Genomic DNA, 18,850 nt, shown 5'->3' with positions numbered 1-18,850 from the left:
GCAGTCGAGGTGGAACGGCGGCCTAGAGGAGTGCCACTGCAACAAAGACAACCAGACGAAGAACGGGCATCCCTGCCCAAACAAACCAAAAGGAAAACAGCCAAGGCTGGAAGGTTCAAGGCCCAAGACACTATGCTCATCAGTCAATGCTCATCGGAAGTCAGTGCTGAGCATGTTCTCATTGGAGATGGAGTATTTAAGGTGGGAGGAAAGGTGGGAGACAGACTGCACAGCCCCTTCCTACATATTGTATTTAAAATTTTAAATGAGTATGGGGTCACGTAATTTGATGTAAAATCATTTTTGATTTATGCAACCTGTTTTTAAAGCACTAATGATTTGGTGGGAGTGTAACGGACCCACAGGGATGTTTCCAGGGTCAATATGTGTTTTCCTTGTGGCTTTTATTTTGAAACGTTTCCTGCCCAAAAGTCAGTTCTCCAATGCTGTTATTTGAAAGATTTCCTGCCCAGTGACAAATCAGTTGCAATTAACATGATCAAGTTCACCTGTGACTGAGGACAACGCCCAGGATGGGGTTGCACACTGAAGCTTATAAAACTGTCACTTGCCCACCTCGCTGGTAGAGGAACAGATATTGCCAGATTTGCCACAAGAGAGTAATGGCAAACATGGAGAAGTTTATTTGAGGACGGACGGACGGTCAGACCGCAAAGGAAGGACGGATGGCCCAAACGAGCCCTGGAACAGAACAGTTTTGCACAAGCCACTTTAGCACCGAGCTGGAAAGGGGAAAAAGGTGATACTTTTATTGTTGGTCAATCTTGTATGAGGGATACTGGTAATTAGTCTTATTGTTGTATGTATTGTCTGAGGGTTATTTATTTCTATATTGCATGTTGATATGATGGATTAAATATTGTATAGTTTTGTGATGTATATGCTCATGGATGTTATGGAAAATGTATTATGCCTTTTGATTATGGAATGTTATATTGATATAGCCTATATGTTATGTCCTTTTTCCAGTTTCTACGTTGGGTTCTGAATAAAGAGAAACGTCAAACTCATCAGTCGGCTTTACCCAAATTATTATCCAGCCGGTCCGCTACACTGATGGCTTGTCGGTAAACGCACCACTGCTGTGGTTTCCACTGGCCATTCATCCAGGTGTCACGGATGTAGTCCACAAGAGGTTCTAGCCGTTCTGTCGACGTCGATGTGTGGCGATTGAATGCGTCTACTATCTCACCGGCCGGGATGTAGGGCAAAGCAAACAATTGCTTGATGAAACTTTTGACTTCTTCATCGTGTCTGTCTCTCTCTGTCTCTCTCTCTTGCGGTCCGGGTCGAAAAGTCAGGTCCAAGCGGGTCGAGAGCGGGTCGAATGGTCCGGGTCGAATCGTCCTGGGTCGAAATCTCTGGTGACCTTTAAAACACTGATGAGAGCACTCGATCAAGTTTCATGTAGCCCTAAGGCAGGGCTTCTCAACGCTTTTGGCTCGTGACCCCCGGAAATGCTTTGACCATGTCTCGTGACCCGCGCCCCGTCCCCCTCCCCAATACAAATTGACCGCTGCAATAACCTTAATAATAGAGAAAATACATGGCAATAGAAATAGAAAAAATAGTGGCAGCGGTGGCCGAACGGATAGCGGCGCGGTCTTGATACCGGAAGGTTCCCAGTTCGAATCAGCCGTCCAAAAAAATTACCACCGCTGAAGTGCCCTTGAACAAGGCATTGAACCACTACGATGAAATGTGTTCTATGAGCAGGGCCTGGCTGGAAACAAGTTCTTGAGCTTAGCCCAGATACCCTGGGTAAATATAGATTTCATTTCATCATAAATAAATACTGAAACCAGATATAATCATTAAGGACATTTCCATTTACCAGACATTCAGTTGAAACAAAAGAATAAAATCTGGGGACACCCCAAAATAATTTGGGTCGCGAGCCACTGGTTGAGAGCCCCTGGCTTAAGGTAGCCTGTCCTACACAACACAACACATGGTTGACACATTTCACTTTCTTTGTTCCTTCTTTCACCGAGTTCACTTGCTGGCCGGGTTCACAAACAGGAGCATGATTGGACAGTGAAAAAAATAATGTGGGGTTCAAATCCAGACACTAAACCCCTAACTGGGGCGGGATCCCCTTTTGGTGTTTTAACTGCATTATGTTATACTTTAGCTATTGAAAAATAGCAGATCTACAAGCTCATGAGTGCCACACTACAAGCTTGTAGATCTGCTATTTTTGAAAAATCGTGAAAATGTGGCAAAATCTTTGAATATAATATTTCAGAGCGAACGTTTTTTACTGAAATCTTTGCTTCTGGAGGGGTGCCTGGAACAACATAACATATCATTTGGGGTCCTTGACATGAAATAGTTTGAGAACGACATAGAAACATGTGTTTTTCAGAAAACGGTCAGGATTTAAAAGACATTTGTAGAATCGTCTTCAGGTCTAAATGGGTCAACGGCTTGATATGACAGTGAACAAATAGAAGTTCCATTAACACTTTTTTTTCTACCAACTCGTTTCTCTGTAAATAGATTAATGTATGCCAGAAAAAAATATAATAATCTCCATAACGGTCAACAGAAACTCTACGCTGGGTCTTTACTCTAGTCAAGAGTATTAATAAAATGAAACATGAAATTGTCAAATCGATGAGGATAAAATATGCAATTTTAAAATGCAAACGTGGTGATACAATTTGGTTCTGGTTATAGGTCTTTTGAAGTGCCTGATGAGCGGAGTAGGTAGAACCTGACGCCCAAAGATTTGTTTTAATTCCTGTCCACACATGCATGCTTTCTGCGTGCTTGAACCTGAATGTAAACAAGACGTGCTGAGGAGGATTACAAGACTTTACCGTTGGATGTGACCTCAATGACCTATTTGGAATGTCATATGAGAATGAAAGGGAACACATATTGCCTTTAGTAGAATAGCTCTAACAACAGTGTTGTACAATTATATCAGACACTGATGGTTTTCTTTCAGATTGAAGCTCTTCGTGCCAAAATGTGGGGAATCAGTGGACCATATAAACCATATAAAAATTGTTGGCAATTTTATGAGACAAATTTGACATAGTTGCACAAAAAACAAATAAAACTGCACACCAGCCATGACAAAGATACAATTTGGTTCTAATTCTTAATAATAAAAAAAAAAGGTTTATTGAAATATTGACAGAGAACACAAGTTCAAAATAGAGTAGAGACAAAAAAACTCCACTTCTGTCATCCCCATCTGTCATGTCACACACACACACACACACACACACACACACACACACACACACACACACACACACACACACACACACACACACACACACACACACACACACACACACACACACACACACACACACACACACACACACACACACACACACACACACACACACACACACACACACACACATCATACATATTCTCCGCAGTCAGAGATGATCACCTTCTGCTTGGGCTTGCCATCTTTTGCTCCTTGAGCCTGTACGGACACAAGACAGGGTCATGCTGAGGATTACAAGACTAGCTTTGGAACCGACCGCCATTGCTTGGACAGTCTCTAAATAAAATGCACATGGTACAAATGTTTCAATTACTAATCATGCATCAGAATCAGTTTTTTATTGTCACAATACACACTAGGAATACAGGGGAACAATACTGTTCTCCACAACTTAGCTTGTCACATTTGTAACAGAAAGTGCTGATGCATCCAAAGTGCAATATAGATAAAGTGCTATTCATCTCAAGAGGTTTGTTTTGGGGCGAGTATATGGCGAGCATTCAGGGTTCTGATGGTCTGGGGGAAGAAACTACAAGCAGCCCTTTGCTAAGTCCCTTCCCAACCCGTCCTTGTCCAATAGGCACGTTAGCAGTGAGGACAGGGCAAGCTCTCCTTCTCCCCCATTGAGATGCATGTTAAATAATGGGATTTCTCCATAATAGATCATTTCAGTAGCAAGAGCATCAAAATGTCTTACCAGGCCTGTAGTAGGCTATGCACTGGACAAATGTGCATGACACTATTTAAATAAACTAGAAATATGAGGAAATGACAGAGGGAGAAATCAACTTTTAACGACCACCCGACAGGAGTTTTCATGTTGCATGGTAGACTACGGTCATTAGTATTATTGCCATCACCTGGGTGGGTCAGTCGTGTAACTTTCTCGACATTAAGCCATGTATATGTTCAACAACTCAGCCATGCAAAATAACATTGACAGCTATGAGGTGGTGAAAGCTTGACCTGCATAGCAACAGTTGCTAAACTATTTGGATTGGCATTGGACAATGGCTTTTTCGGGTGGGATTTAGCAAAGGGCTAATTGTGATGATTGTTGAAAATGATACTGTATACAATAACAACATACACCAGATCTTACCTCCATTGCACGGACCACCTCCATGCCCTCTATCAGGTCTCCAAACACTACATGCTTGCCATCGAGCCAGTCCGTCTTGTCCGTTGTGATGAAGAACTGAGAGCCGTTGCTGTTTGGACCAGAATTGGCCATGGAGAGCTGTGCTATATGACCAAAAGAGAAGCCTAGTTAATACACTAGGCAACAAATACGCTGATCTTACCCTAATTTAGCTCATTTAGACCAGAGGACGCATCTGTGTCACCTTATAGCTTTAAACCACTTTAACCATTACTTTATTTTAAACAATCTGTTGAAAAATAGCAGATCTACAAGCTTGTGGCGCTTGTAAATACAGATAGTATCTGTGGTTCCTTGACATCATCATCATTTTTCGACCGCGGTCGAGATCATGGATTCCACAATGCTACGCCAGACTTCCCGGTCCTTCATTGCCACCCCCAGTTCCTGCCTACTGAAGCATGTGTCCCTAGCGATGACATCAGGGAACGACAGCTTTCTACCTCTGGTCCGCCCTGAGGCAGGACTCCAGAGAAGAAGGGAAGATACTGTATAACCTCATTGTCAGCTCTGTAGCAGTGGCCGGCAAACTGCGGACCAGTGAAGAAACACGGGGAAGGTTGCCGTATATTAGATTAGTCGATGGATGGCTCTTCCAAGACAGATTTTGCGCTCTCATTAGAAGGCGGGTGTAAGTGCCTTGACATGAAAAGGTTTGAGCACCACTGTTACGTTCTTCAGAAAACTGTCAGGATTTGGAACACATTCTGTAGAATCTGGTCTCAGGTTAAAATGACTGTACATCCAAAATCACCATGTTTTTTCTCCCCACACAATCTTCTGACACTTGTCCGATTTCGGTCGGGATTTTAACATGCATAAATAACAATGTCTTGCTCGACGTTGTAACACGACACCCCAATTATGCATGTAAAAACATCAATCAAATATATGACAACCTGATTAATACCAGCAATTGGAATATTAGTGTGCACTTAAGCAACTCAGGTCTCACCTGGAGCCGTGTGTTTGAGGACAAAGTTCTCGTCGTCAAACTTGCGACCATAGATTGACTTTCCGCCGGTTCCGTTGTGGTTGGTGAAGTCGCCTCCCTGACACATGAACTGAGGGATGATACGGTGGAAGCAGCTGCCTTTGAACCCAAAGCCTTTCTCATGTGTACACAGGCAGCGGAAGTTCTCTAGAAGAAAAGACATCTTTTCATCATACATCTGCCTTTATCAGGATTGTTTCAACCTGTTATTACACAAACAATTCATTCAAATCTACCTTCTGGCAGAGTCTAACGGAAAGCTGTATTAAATAGAAAGAGAGAAAGAGAGACAGAAAGAGAGAGAGAGACCTGCAGTCATGGGAACGATGTCAGCTCGCAGTAGGAATCGAAGTCTTCCTGCCAGCTTGTTCCAAATCTTGATGTCCATGTAGACCTGAGGGTTGACTCTGCCCTTCTTGGCTGGGGGCTCACCCTGACAACAAGAATAATAAGACAATATTATCACCATCTCAAACAGACAATCACAACATACTGTCTTGACCCACAAGACAGACCATAATCCACAAGACGAGCTCTGGTAGAGCAACTACACAAGCCTCCACGAGTGGTAACTAACTGTATTGTTCCTAGGTGCAACAACTCATTCAGACTAAGATTGGCTTCCAAAGCAAGCAGGAGTGCTCAGTTTCAAAAAAATGCTGCAAATCATGAAAACATCATGTGATTTCCGTGAAATTGTGCACGCACATTCCCACTAGGCCAAGGAAGAAATGCCACATGAACATTTTCAACTCAGCCTCATGGTGGCGTTATAACTGGCAGAAAAGTGTTTTTACCTCTAACTGCACGGATCTGTGGATAACTTTGTATGCCAACTCCCTAGAGGCCAAGGAAAAACCATTACCTGGAATTTTTCACATCTGCTCTTTATAGCGCCACCAGGAGGCCGACATATGTAAAACACATTTTCTAATATTACTCCTTCAGATCTTATCCAAATTTCACGCAAATCGGTACACATGCTCTCCATAGTCATGTGATCAAGACGGGTTGGTTTGATTTCTCATAATCCACCCTCATTGGCTACGATTGGCTTCTAAAATTTTCAGGAGTAGCCCGCTTTGTACCCGTTTTGTACAAATCGCCACAACTACTCAACGCAGCGTCCGATTGTGGTGAAACTGTGCATGCATATTCCCACTAGGCTTTGGAAGAAATGCCATTTGACAGTTTTCAAATCAGCCTCATGGTGACGCTACAGGCCAAGCCACGTCACACACACGCATGCATGTACGCTGCACGCACACACACGGTTATATTGCTTCTAAACATTTTGCCAAACATCACACTCACACTCCTATCCTCCTGGTGGAGACCTGTGCCCAGAAGGGCACTTTTTCTAGTTTTGTACTGTCCCTGCCAAATAAATTAAATAAAAAAAGACAGACCAGACCATGTCAACACACAATTCCCCCTTTGTCAAGTGCCGTCCGTGGTTGTGCCCCTCTTCACACCCATTGGTTGCAGTTTCGTGGTTGGACAAAAATCCTCTCTCCATCCACTACCATTGAAATAACATGTTTTTAAGTTGCTTCATATTGATATTCTGTGCATTCAATTCTTATTTTAAACTTGGTGTCAGTAAAAAGGAACATCACATGGTGACTCGGCATGTCATGTTTGTTTTTAGTTTTTTCCCCAACAATGATGTTTTAGCAAATTCAACATGAACAAGGCAGAAACAAGGTTATTCAGTCAGGGACCAGTCAGAAGGCTGACAAATAGTGCTGCCGACAAATAGTGCTGCCAACAAATATTCCATATTCGAATGAATATTCGAATGTAACAAATAAAAGAATAATCGAATATTTTAAATTAGGATTCGAATTAAAAAAATAACAATAAAATTGCTGTGTGAGTTCTGCCGAGACTCTGTGCCACGTAAACTAAAACATTAGGCTATTAAGATAATTATGAATCATTCATTTGATATTGCAAGACTCGAGAGTGCATTTCTCAGCACCAACCACAGCCCATACAGGACCGGACCATATAGATAAAGAAAGATCAAGTTTTACAGCATATTAGGCTGCAATATTCATATTAAAATCATATACATTCGACATTCGAAATCATTCGAAAATTGTTCGAATACAATATAAAAGGAATATTCGAATATCATTTTTGGCCAATTCTGGCAGCACTACTGACAAAGGGTGAATTGAAAAGACCGCATTCTCACATCTTGCGTTGTGGTACTGGCGGCGTCCCCAGCGGACTCCTCCGTCTCACCCTCCTCAGCGGTTTTCCCAGAGAACTTCTTTAACCAGTCGTCATCGGACCACACTGAGGGACGAAGACAGAGGGAGCCAGGATGAAGGACGGTCACAGAGTTTAGATCTGTACATACCCTCCAGGGGGGGCCATACTTAGTTTAGACTAGTCATACATTAATAATCACCTGGTCGGGATGAGCCCTCCTTGATTCTCATCGGTTTGGCGATGTTTACCCGGATTGTTCGTCCAAACAGCTCAGACTCGTTCTGGGGAGAAAACAGCAGAGGCCCAGTGTCATTTCCTCACTATACTAGAAATTTGACACATACTGTATGTGTGGACATTGTGGACTTGTCATCGCTTAACCACATATAATGTACTTCATTGGGCAAGACACTGAACCCCAAATTGCTCCCAATGTGCTGGTTGGTACCATGTGTGTGTGAATGGGTAAATGTAATGCACAATCTATGTAAAGCGCCTTGGATAAAGGCGCTATATAAATGCACCATTTACCATTTATGCCAAGTAGAATAGCTAATATATGGTGAATCTATTTTTGGAAAAAATAAAAAGTAAATAAAGCTATATTTCTTTATACATTTGTTTATTGACATGCCCAAAACAGGGATGACAGCTTCAAAGTGGTTTAAGCGAGTCAGGTGAACTCAACTCACCATGTTGTCAATGGCAGCCGCTGCATCCTATGGAAGACAACATTCAGAAAGAGATGTCAATCACAAGTCACTGCACACAGTAGCAGTAACTTACCTCTGCCAGCTCAAGGCAAATCCTCTGTGCTTCTCTGAAAAACAACCAATGAAGAAGTCAACAATCTACAACAAAAGGTCATGCATATAAAACGGATACAGGATAGGTCGGCACTAGGGACAACCAGGGCACCTCGATGTACAATAACGATGTGTATTTTTGTCAAAAAGAAAAACTAAAACAAATGTAACATGTAATGTGTTGAAAAATGCTCATTTTCAACATGGAACTATATCATTAAAGGGATAGTTCAGATTTTTTGAACTTAAGTTGTATGAAATACTTGCCATTAATATAGTGGTTGCAACTGTATTAATCGATTGCCCGAGTCCCATGGTGAGAGTTCTGCTCTGGTTTTGGTCAATATTAAGTAGTTCTGGTCATTTTGTGGGGGGCACTGGGGCCACGCAGTAAAAGTAAATGAATCCACAAAACGAACGTAATTTGTATTGTTGACCTATTTCTAAAATATTAGCGCGACTTCCGTTCAACTTTGACCCCTCTATCACATGGAACTATTTTTTGGGCGTAGTGATAGACACAAAAAACATAGTTCTGTGTGATAGAGGGGTAAAAAAAGAACGGAAGTTGCACTAATATTTTAGAAATAGGTCAACAATACAAATGACGTTAGTTTTGTGGATTCATTTACTTTTACTGCGTGGCCCCCAGTGCCCCCCACAAAATGACCGGAACTACTTGATATTTAACCAAAACCAGAGCAGAACTCCCACCACAGGACTCGGGCAATCAATTAATACAGTTGCAACCACTATATTAATGGCAAGTATTTCATACAACTTAAGTTCAAAAAATCTGAACTATCCCTTTAATATAACTTAAAGGAACATTCAGTGATTTGGGTGATTTGGAAAAAAACCCGGTCCACCCGGTAACAAGATGTGCACATGCACACGCTCTACAGTGGGGGAAGTACAACAGACCAACAGCACGTGCACCAATGCCCGCCCCACTCGATCATGATTGGAGGAAGGCCCCTCTCATCCTGATTGGATGAAGGCTTTGCCACCCAAAGCCCAAACCGAAACCAGGGTTTTTTGACCCCAGGGGCTCACTGGGGACAGGGAGGAACTCCTTATATGGTCAGCACACTTTATAGTAGGGAGGATTATCCAAAAAATAAGTGATATTTGAATTAAGTGAGATCACTGAATATACCTTTAAGAGTTGTGTGGAAATAATATAACAGTCCCCCCCCATTCTGATTAGTGACCACGTCGGCGTACTCTTTGGCCTGCAGAGCAGTGTTGATTTTGACGACTAAAACTAAGACGAAAAATGTTCGTCGACTTATTTCACTGACGAAAACTAAATGGAAACTAAATGAAATCTAAGCTATGATGACTAAAACTAAGACTAAATATACTGACAATTTTCGTCAACAAATAAAAACTAGACTAAAATGTTAGGAAGGGACTAGTGGACAAGAAATCCAGTACAAGTCATTTTACACTTGGTTACATGCTGAAAATGGCAGATCTACAAGCCCACAATGCGTCGCACTGCGACACTTTGTGAGCTTATAGATCGGCTATTTTCAGCAGGTGCAAAAATCAGTCTTTACAACAGCATCAAGGCACCGCCAAAACACATTGTAGTCGACTAAATCAACTATAGATGTAGTCTACTAAAACTAGACTAACACTAAAATATTCCAGGTGACTAAAATAAAAAATAAAAAGACTATGACTAAAACTAAAATAAAAATGTTCTGCCAAAAACAACACTGGTGCACTGCCCACCTATCCTGTTACACAGAGGAAGTAAGCAATCCACATGCATCTGTTCCATGTGAAGAAGCATCAGTTATGGTCATTATCAGATCACCAAACAAAGATGGTGGCTGTCAACAGTAACACAGACGTCTTTCAGCCATGACTTCCATAGAAGTAGAGACACTTTTGCGTTTTGCCGTTGTGATTTATGCAACCGTGACCACAATCACCACATCACGCCAGTCCTGCATCAACTTCACTGGCTCCCAGTCGACATGCATAGACATCTCAAAACACTCCTCGCCACCTACAAGGCTCTAAACTTTAGAGTACCCCTACCAAGTACCCGTCCACCAGTGACATCATCGATGGGGAATCCAAGCTAATAGAAACTGCAGGCTTTCTATTCCTGAAAAGTTGCAATGCGATAATGGAAGCCATTGTTCTCACGATAATACAAAATCTTAATATTTTTTTAAACAAATCTTAACATTCTATTTGTAGCCGTTTCTTGTAGTTTTACTTAATTTTTTGCTTTAACCAGTTTAAGCCCAATTTTATACGTAATCTCCATAAATGTCACTTTTTTGAGAGAGAGGTTTTTCCTGTAGTGATGCACCGAATATTCGTCCGCAGAAAATATTCGGCAGAAAATGGCTAAAAATGCATTTTCTGACTATTCGGTTTCAGCCCAAATAGGCAGAAAATATATCACCGAATAGTGTATGCAATTAATGCATTCAAAAGAGCTGAATAAAGGTTTTATGGACCCATTATTATTATTTAAGTTAAGTTTTGCCATAACTATTTATTTTGCCATAAATCAGGTAGCTTTAAGGTACGGCCATGACAGCAATGGTAGGTAAAAAGATATATAATAATCATATTCGGTTCTCGGCCAACTGTTTCCTATATTCGGTTTCGGCCAAGACTTTCCCTATCGGTGCATCCCTAGTAATGAATGACACAAAATAGAGATTCTAAATCTGTATCTATTAAAGTGCTAAAAAATAAGTTTCATTTGATGAATTATAATTATTGTTATTATTAGGTGTTGGTGTTACATACACTAATAATAGTGGCACTATTATCACACTTATACAACATAACTAATTGATGCCTTACCAGTTTCATAATCTAATGGTATCTGAATGTCTGTGATGTCACCAAATGGCATGAATGCTGCATGCATCACCTTCTCATCCACCTCCTCGGCCAGGCCACCTGTCACAAACACAACAAATATCTTACATAAATGTATCAAAACTGTCAAAAGAAAAGTTTTAAAAAGGGGTGGAAAAACAGCGGCTGGTTAAAGTGGCACTATGCAACTTTTTTTTAATTAATTAATCTTTTCTGTATGGTATGTTAATACAATATAACTTATACAATTGGGGTGGTTGTATTTTGTCTCCAGTAGAGCAGCTCTGCACACAGAGCGCGTTTTTCGGATTATTAGCGGCGTTTCTCCATCGGTTTTCCGAAAAAGGCGTGTGCAACCACCTTTAGTGTCAAAATGTCCTTGAGCAAGACACTGACTGTCACTGAACCCCTAATTGCTGGTTGGCGCCTCCGCATGGATTGTATGAATGTGAATGAATGTGAATGAATGAATGATGGAGTGTATGAATGTGTGTGTGAATGTAATGCGCAATCTATGTAAAGCGTTCTCTTTGTTTTTTGTTCTCTTGTTCTTGTGCTCTTATATATAGGCTGTATATATTTTTTTAAGTGGTGCAACCACTTTCTTAAGTAGCTTTGTGTGTGCCTGGCTGGGTGGGTGGCTGTGTCTCAGTGTCTGAGCACGGAAATTGCATTTGGTTGGTTTTCAAAACCAAGTGTCACTGTTGTGCAGCCTAACATACACATACATGTACATATGAACTGTATATATGATGATTTCAGGTGTATCAAATCAGTACAGTACAGACCCCTGGCCTGGGAACCCTCACATGGTAACTGTCATTTCTCAAAGGTTTCTGACGCGGGGCGGCTCGCCGGAACCGGCCCGGCCCTCTGGGCGTGTTCCTAGGGGTCTGGATGTTCCGGGGACCCCCACACGGAGTTGCACCACTTACTTCACACGGGTGATTTTTTGTTTTAGTTTGTTTTCTCTCTCCTTTTTATTTGATGTAATCATGGTGAAGTAGAATTAATGGTTGGTAGAAGAGCATCAATTCGTGTTTTTTTAATGATAGATAGGGGCAGATATCAATAAGATTTATCTTCTTCCTGCTCCTTTTCTTTTCTTTTCTTTTCTGAAATATGTAGAAAAGTATACGGTAAAATGATAATCATGTAAAAATAATACATTTAAATAAATAAAAAGGAACTTTGATTGGAGCTGAACTGCTTTAATAAACAACAGAAGTTGTTCAAGTATTGTCTCGTCAAGGTGGAGCCTGTGGAACCGTTGCGGCTCGAGAATCCGCCATTCCTGAATAAAGTGCCTGGTGCTGGGAGTCTGGTGCAACGCACAGGGCCTGACCTGGTGAGAGCAGGAGTGGACCTGGTGAGACGTAGGAGGGGTCTGGACAGGAGTCAACCCACAGACCCTAGTCCTTCCACGCGCCAGAATGGTACCTCCCAGTCCCGGCAGAGTAGTTCAGGAGGAACGGATTGTGTGGCCCTGGTTTTTCCCTAATGGGACTGATCGAGGGTAGCTACTGGGACGTAAGTCGGGACTTGATCACCCCGGCTGGGTCACCTGAGTGAGGGGTATGATGTTGGGAGACCCGAAACCCCGATGACCTTGGGATACATCACTGAGGATACGTCCCAGGTGCATCCATGTATGTATGTATTTTGTTTTTTCGTCAGCTTGAGCCCATGGTGTAGTTTTCATTTAGTCTTTAATACAAAGTGAAAGTCTTAGTGTTAATTTGATTTGATCGATTTAAGAGTGTACAAATGGAACCAAATGGACACATTATGTCATGTTTTCGGAGTTAAAACAACAATTATGATTTTACAATGTAGGGGCAAAAACCTGCTATGTTGAAAATTCAAAGTAAGAAAGGATGCAATTAAAACCCTTGGGGTGCCACCCCCAATTGCAGCCCTTTTGTGACATATATTCATATTTTTAATTCATCATTTTAATGCCAAAAGAAAAATCCGCGATTTACACACTATATCTCATTTTGATGGGGCAAGACTATAGTATTGAGACAATCAGACCTGATGGTGGCGGTAACGTCACCATTGTGCCGATTCTGACAAAAAGGAGCGAGTGAACGATGACCACATCCGGTTTGGATCAAAATATCCGGTAGTAGCTTTGCTAGTGTGCCACAATGAAAGATGTCCGGAATGCTAAGCTATCATCGTCTTTTTCATAACTAAGTCAAATTAAGCTCTAATCAAGCCCAAAACATCGCATTTTACGCAGCGATGCAAGCGCAATCATGCGCGTGCGTGATCGACCATGCACGCGCGGATTTCAGCCGGTTTTAGGAACATTACATCGGCCGTTAGCCAAATTAGCCAAAAAATGCAAAATTTTGCTACATTAAGGTCCCGATTAGGCTCCCGATTGACGGATTTATTGATTAAATCCGTCAATTCCGTCAACGGGGCTCTAAGGGTTAAGGCGAGGGAAAAAAGTAAATTAGGCTAATAAGTAACAAGTTACTTTTGGCAGGGAGTAGTAATATGTAAAGTAATATATAACTTTTTAAACAAGTAACGAGTGAAAGGTAATTTATTGCTATTGTATTTGAGTAACGTTTCCAACACTGTCCATACTCACTGGGAAACTTCTCTTCCAGACTAGCGTGTTGACAGACACGCAGGGCTGCCAACCCCCCTGGATCCTGCAGGAGTCATGTGTCATATCCTGGCAGACTCCTGGATTTCTCTCCCAAAATTCATCAGAACACAGGAGATTACATCTACTGTGAAAACCCAGACATTTCAGTGCATTCAATCATATGGGCAGAAATCGCATTGCAAACAATCATAGGCTACAGAGATGTTCACAGGGATAGTTCAGATTTTTTGAACTTAAGTTGTATGAAATACTTGCCATTAATATAGTGGTTGCAACTGTATTAATTGATTGCCCGAGTCCTGTGGTGGGAGTTCTGCTCTGGTTTTGGTGAAATATCAAGTAGTTCCGGTCATTTTGTCGGGGGCACTGGGGGCCACGCAGTAAAAGTAAATTAATCCACAAAACTTTGACCCCTCTATCACACAGAACAATGTTTTTTGTGTCCATATCACTACGCCCAAAAAATAGTTCCATGTGATAGAGGGGTCAAAGTTGGACGAAAGTCGCGCTAATATTTTAGAAATAGGTCAACAATACAAATTACGTTCGTTTTGTGGATTCATTTACTTTTACTGCGTGGCCCCAGTGCCCCCCACAAAATGACCGGAACTACTTAATATTGACCAAAACCAGAGCAGAACTCCCAACATGGGACTCGGGCAATCAATTAATACAGTTGCAACCACTATATTAATGGCAAGTATTTCATACAACTTTAGTTCAAAAAATCTGAACTATCCCTTTAAGTAATGAATGGTTATTAAAGATGGATCTTACATTGCTACAGTCATCAAATCCATTTCTGTAGGCCTCCTTTTTCCCCATCTGTCATCTCAGTTTGTTTATCCTGTTTTACATTTAGCCCTACAAGACCTTGTTGCGCCACGGTGAGCTTGCATATGTACAATTTACACCGGATGTTTGCCCCAGAGCAGTGGTTCCCACTGCGAGGCACATGCTGCACAGGATAGGACCAGATGGAAGCAGATAGTCGCATCCTTATATATGTTCCACCGGGAACGAAGAGGAGTAGGTAAGTAGTGGTTCCCGAGGTGGGGTCCGGGGACCCCCAGGGGTCCTTGAGGGAGTTCCAAGAGTCCCCAGCTAAATGATAGATAGGAACCAAATGGACCCTTGTGGGTCTGTAACTCAGAGTGTACAAATGGTTCCATTTGTAAATTGATTTTACAATATAAATTGGGGGTCCCAGAGATAGAAATGCCATTAAATGGGGGTCTGTACACAAATATGCATGTTAAACCGGGGGTCCTTGAAATTAAACGAGTTGAGAATCTCTGGTAGAGCTGTAACAATCTTCTCTCATCTCTTATGGGGGTCCCTGGCATGTGATTTCAAATGGGGGCCGCAGGCTAATTAGTGTCAATTTGGGGGTCCTTGACATGAAAAGGCTTGGGAACTACTGCCCCAGAGAATAGAGGGCATGCACGTGACATCATCATCAACACCGGAAATTATTAAACGCCTACTGAAAATGACTTTCCGGCTTCGACAGCCCAAACATCCAAACAGAAAAGTCCTATATGATAGCATTAAACAATGTTAAATGATGTTAAACTCACTTCATGCATGCGCATACCCTCTGACGCTGGGGAGGGTACATGGCATGGCATTAAGCTCTATTACCGACTAGTGTCTGGAATGCTGAGACGTTCTTCATGCATTCAAAGTACACAACACAATATGAACAAATTTGTGAACAAATTTTGGAATTACACAGGATAATTAACTCATTTAATAACAAAGATGTGCATACGAATCTATTTTAAAACAAAACTTTTAACTAAAAAGAAACCATCTGCACTATCTGCATCCTTAGCCACCAAACAGATATGGTACAAAATTGCAAAATAGCAGCCAGAAACATACTGTACATGTAGTAGACAACGCTGGTTGTCCGCTGTGGATCATGTGTGAACGTGGCCACCATATGTCGGCAATCTTTGCCGACATTATTTGATCGACATTGCCGATCTACAAACTCACGTGTCGTATAACTTAGTGAGAGCTTAGCTTATATGGCCGAATGCTAGGGTTGTTTACTAGGGATGCTAGGGTTCGAGAAGCCTCGGTACCCTGGGAGGTTTGTTTTAGGCTTCAAAGTGGTTCAAGTAAAACATGTGGACCAAAACACACTTTCTTACTCGAGGCAAGCATATGTCTTGCAGTGGAGTTATGGCAAGTGTCCCCTGCCAATATGGCGGTAACGTTGATGTAATGTCTTATTAGATTTTATGATTTGGAACCATAGAACCATTGTTGGTTACGGTATCCATAGCAACAAGCGCCATCATGGTCGCCCAGCAAAGAAAGCAAGCAGCTGTGAAGTGAACAACAAAGTTTTTCCAACGTTGGGTTGGAAAACCCCCCACTGCGGGTCCAAATTGATCTCTTGTGGGTCTGTAACTCTGAGTGTACAAAAATAACCAACTGGACGCTTGTGGCTCCATTTGGTTCCATTTGTACACTCCCAAGAGTTAAATGAACACCGAGGATTTGATAAGAAAATGGTATCAAATGGGGGTCCGCGGCCTGGTGCATATCAAATTGGGAGTCGTTGAAATAACATAATAAAAAAGAGGCTTAGAAGAATCACTGTTTTATCATGTACAATTTGACATGGATGATCTTAACTAAGACACTTCATAACGTGGTTACATTAAAATATGAAACTACAAGTCGTCACTGTCAGGTGGAAACGTTGTATGAACAAAACCGTCGCTTTTGAGGAAATATATATGTAGGTCGGGAGTTGCTTATTGTCGGCATCAGCCTCCCTATTTTTGCCAATGCCACTGTTGGCAACAAAATCGTCGAAACATTAGTTTGCGTGACACTGTCTTACAAGTCTCACAATGCAGTGTTTCCCAAAGTGGGGTCTGGGGACCCCTAGGTGTCCTTGATGGAGTTCCAGGTGGTCCCCAGCTAAATGATAAACCAAATGGACCCTTATGGGTCTGTAATTCAGAGTGTACAAACATTTGTACACTCGCAGAGTTAAATAAACAGTCAGTGATTTTACAATATAAATTGTAAAATATTTTCAAATCGGGGTCCTCGGGCTAATTAGTGTCAATTTGGGGGTCCTTGATGTGAAAAAGTTTGGGAACCACTGCCAAAAAGTGCAATACTTAGTTTAGACTAGTCATTAGTCCTATAACCCATCTCAAACCGTCACCTCCCAATGGGGCAGCACACCTAAACCTAACCTTAACCCTCTCCCAACCCTTAACGCACCCCTCACCAACCTTAATCCGGACGTCTTAATGCACGTCTTAACGTCGTTGCCTGACAGCGACGACCTCAAGCTAGACACAAGAACGGATGTGGAGCACAGCTGGAGACGCATGGTGACAAAGTCTTTTTCCCCGTCATGCATTGCAGACAAATAAAACTAAATCAAAACTAGACTTCCCTTATTGATGGACAGACAGGTCAAGGTTCTACTCCAGTCTGGCCAGAGTTCAGTCCCCGGTGATTCTCAAAGTGGGGTCCGGGGACCCCCCTGGGAGTCCCTGAGGCGGTCCCCCAGCTAAATTATCCATAGTTAGGATCCATGGCCCTAATATTGCACACCACACTGGGGGACATCCTTAATATTAAAATAAAAAGTTTATTTTTTATTTATTAGAACTACTGGTTTCGTCAACAACCAGTCCTCTGTTCCCCAGAAAAAACAGTCCAGGTCCATTCCAAACCCACGCTAGTTTATATATATGTTTTTAAGTGTGTGTGTGTCAGCGCTGTCCAGTGTAAGCTCGGAACCAGGAGGAAACGGACGCGGCGGCGGATGAAATCATCCCTCCAGAATTGGCTGCTGGCTGAGAGACCTGCATCAGAGTACTCTGAGACACATCCATGGGCTGGAGGGAGGGAGGACAGACAAACACACACAGTTTTATTTGTCTGCAATGCATGACGGGGGAAAAGAAAGAAAGACAGACAGACAGACAGACAGACAGACAGACAGACAGACAGACAGACAGACAGACAGACACAGACAGACAGGCAGGGGTTCAGATCTAATCATAGTACATGTTTGATTGATTGATTGATTGATTGAAGTGTAATGCTTCCAAGGAAGCCCAGCCCATATGAACTTACAGGACACTGTTACTATTACATAAGCAATGAACCGACAATGACACAATTCACAAACAATGATCAAATGAATAACCGACTGAAAACAGCCAAGCTTCATGGCCGGTAGAACAGCCGGATGGTAACCGTGAGGTTCCCAGTTGGATCCCTGTGGGCTCCCCCAGAGTTAGTGTCGAAGTGTCCTTGAGCAAGACTCTGAACCCCTGATTGCTCTCGATGTGCAGGTTGGTGCCTTGCACGGTTTCCTCTGCCATCGGTATATGAATGCTGTGTGTGAATGCACAATCTATGTAAAGCGCCTTGGATAAAAGCACTATATAAATGCACATTTACCATCCATTTAAATATAACGAGGGTGTGTAGTACAGTACCTGTGAGGGCATGTCACATGTATAAATATAGTCGTAGAGTAGTACAGTATACCTGTGAGGGCATGTCACATGTATAAATATAATGAAGGCGTACAGTATTACAGTACCTGTGAGGGCATGTCACATGTATAAATATAATGAAGGCGTACAGTATTACAGTATACCTGTGAGGGCAATGGGCATGTCACATGTATAAATATAATGAAGGCGTACAGTATTACAGTACCTGTGAGGGCATGTCACATGTATAAATATAATGAAGGTGTACAGTATTACAGTACCTGTGAGGGCATGTCACAGAAGCGTGGGCTGGGGACCGTCTCCCAGTCTGTTCCCAGGTCTGTCTCGTCGTCAGTCACCTCGTCCTCTCCGCTCTCCTCCGCTCCACCCTCCTCTGGCAGCACAAACTC

At 42.2% G+C, this 18,850-nt stretch overlaps 2 protein-coding genes across 3 annotated transcripts in view; both read right to left on the bottom strand.

The window, feature by feature from the left end:
• Window positions 1-3,114: 3,114 nt before the first annotated feature.
• On the bottom strand, window positions 3,115-8,453 carry LOC306942353 (peptidyl-prolyl cis-trans isomerase E-like). The gene is made up of 8 exons (XM_079528201.1): window positions 8,443-8,453; window positions 8,349-8,375; window positions 7,856-7,937; window positions 7,637-7,740; window positions 5,743-5,866; window positions 5,395-5,580; window positions 4,380-4,522; window positions 3,115-3,475 (listed from the first exon to the last, which is right to left on the bottom strand). Exons 2-8 carry the CDS (start codon window positions 8,349-8,351, stop codon window positions 3,407-3,409), a joined length of 711 nt encoding a protein of 236 aa, XP_079384327.1. The 5' UTR covers window positions 8,352-8,375; window positions 8,443-8,453; the 3' UTR covers window positions 3,115-3,406.
• Window positions 8,454-15,721: 7,268 nt separating this feature from the next.
• The window catches only part of atg14 (autophagy related 14), a 38,362-nt gene continuing 35,233 nt past the window's right edge, over window positions 15,722-18,850 (bottom strand). For both annotated transcript variants that reach the window (XM_079528711.1, XM_079528712.1), the window contains 2 exons: window positions 18,722-18,850; window positions 15,722-17,831 (listed from right to left, as the gene is read on the bottom strand). The exon at window positions 18,722-18,850 is cut by the window's right edge and continues 43 nt beyond it. In XM_079528711.1, coding sequence (XP_079384837.1) covers window positions 17,706-17,831; window positions 18,722-18,850 — 255 coding nt within the window. In that variant the 3' untranslated portion in view covers window positions 15,722-17,705. The remainder of the gene's footprint in view (window positions 17,832-18,721) is intronic.

The sequence above is a fragment of the Electrona antarctica genome (assembly GCF_951216825.1).
Source record: "Electrona antarctica genome assembly, chromosome: 18".
Classification (NCBI taxonomy): domain Eukaryota; kingdom Metazoa; phylum Chordata; class Actinopteri; order Myctophiformes; family Myctophidae; genus Electrona; species Electrona antarctica.
Note: the sequence above shows the minus strand (reverse complement) of the source record. Positions and strands in the feature narration are given on the sequence as shown.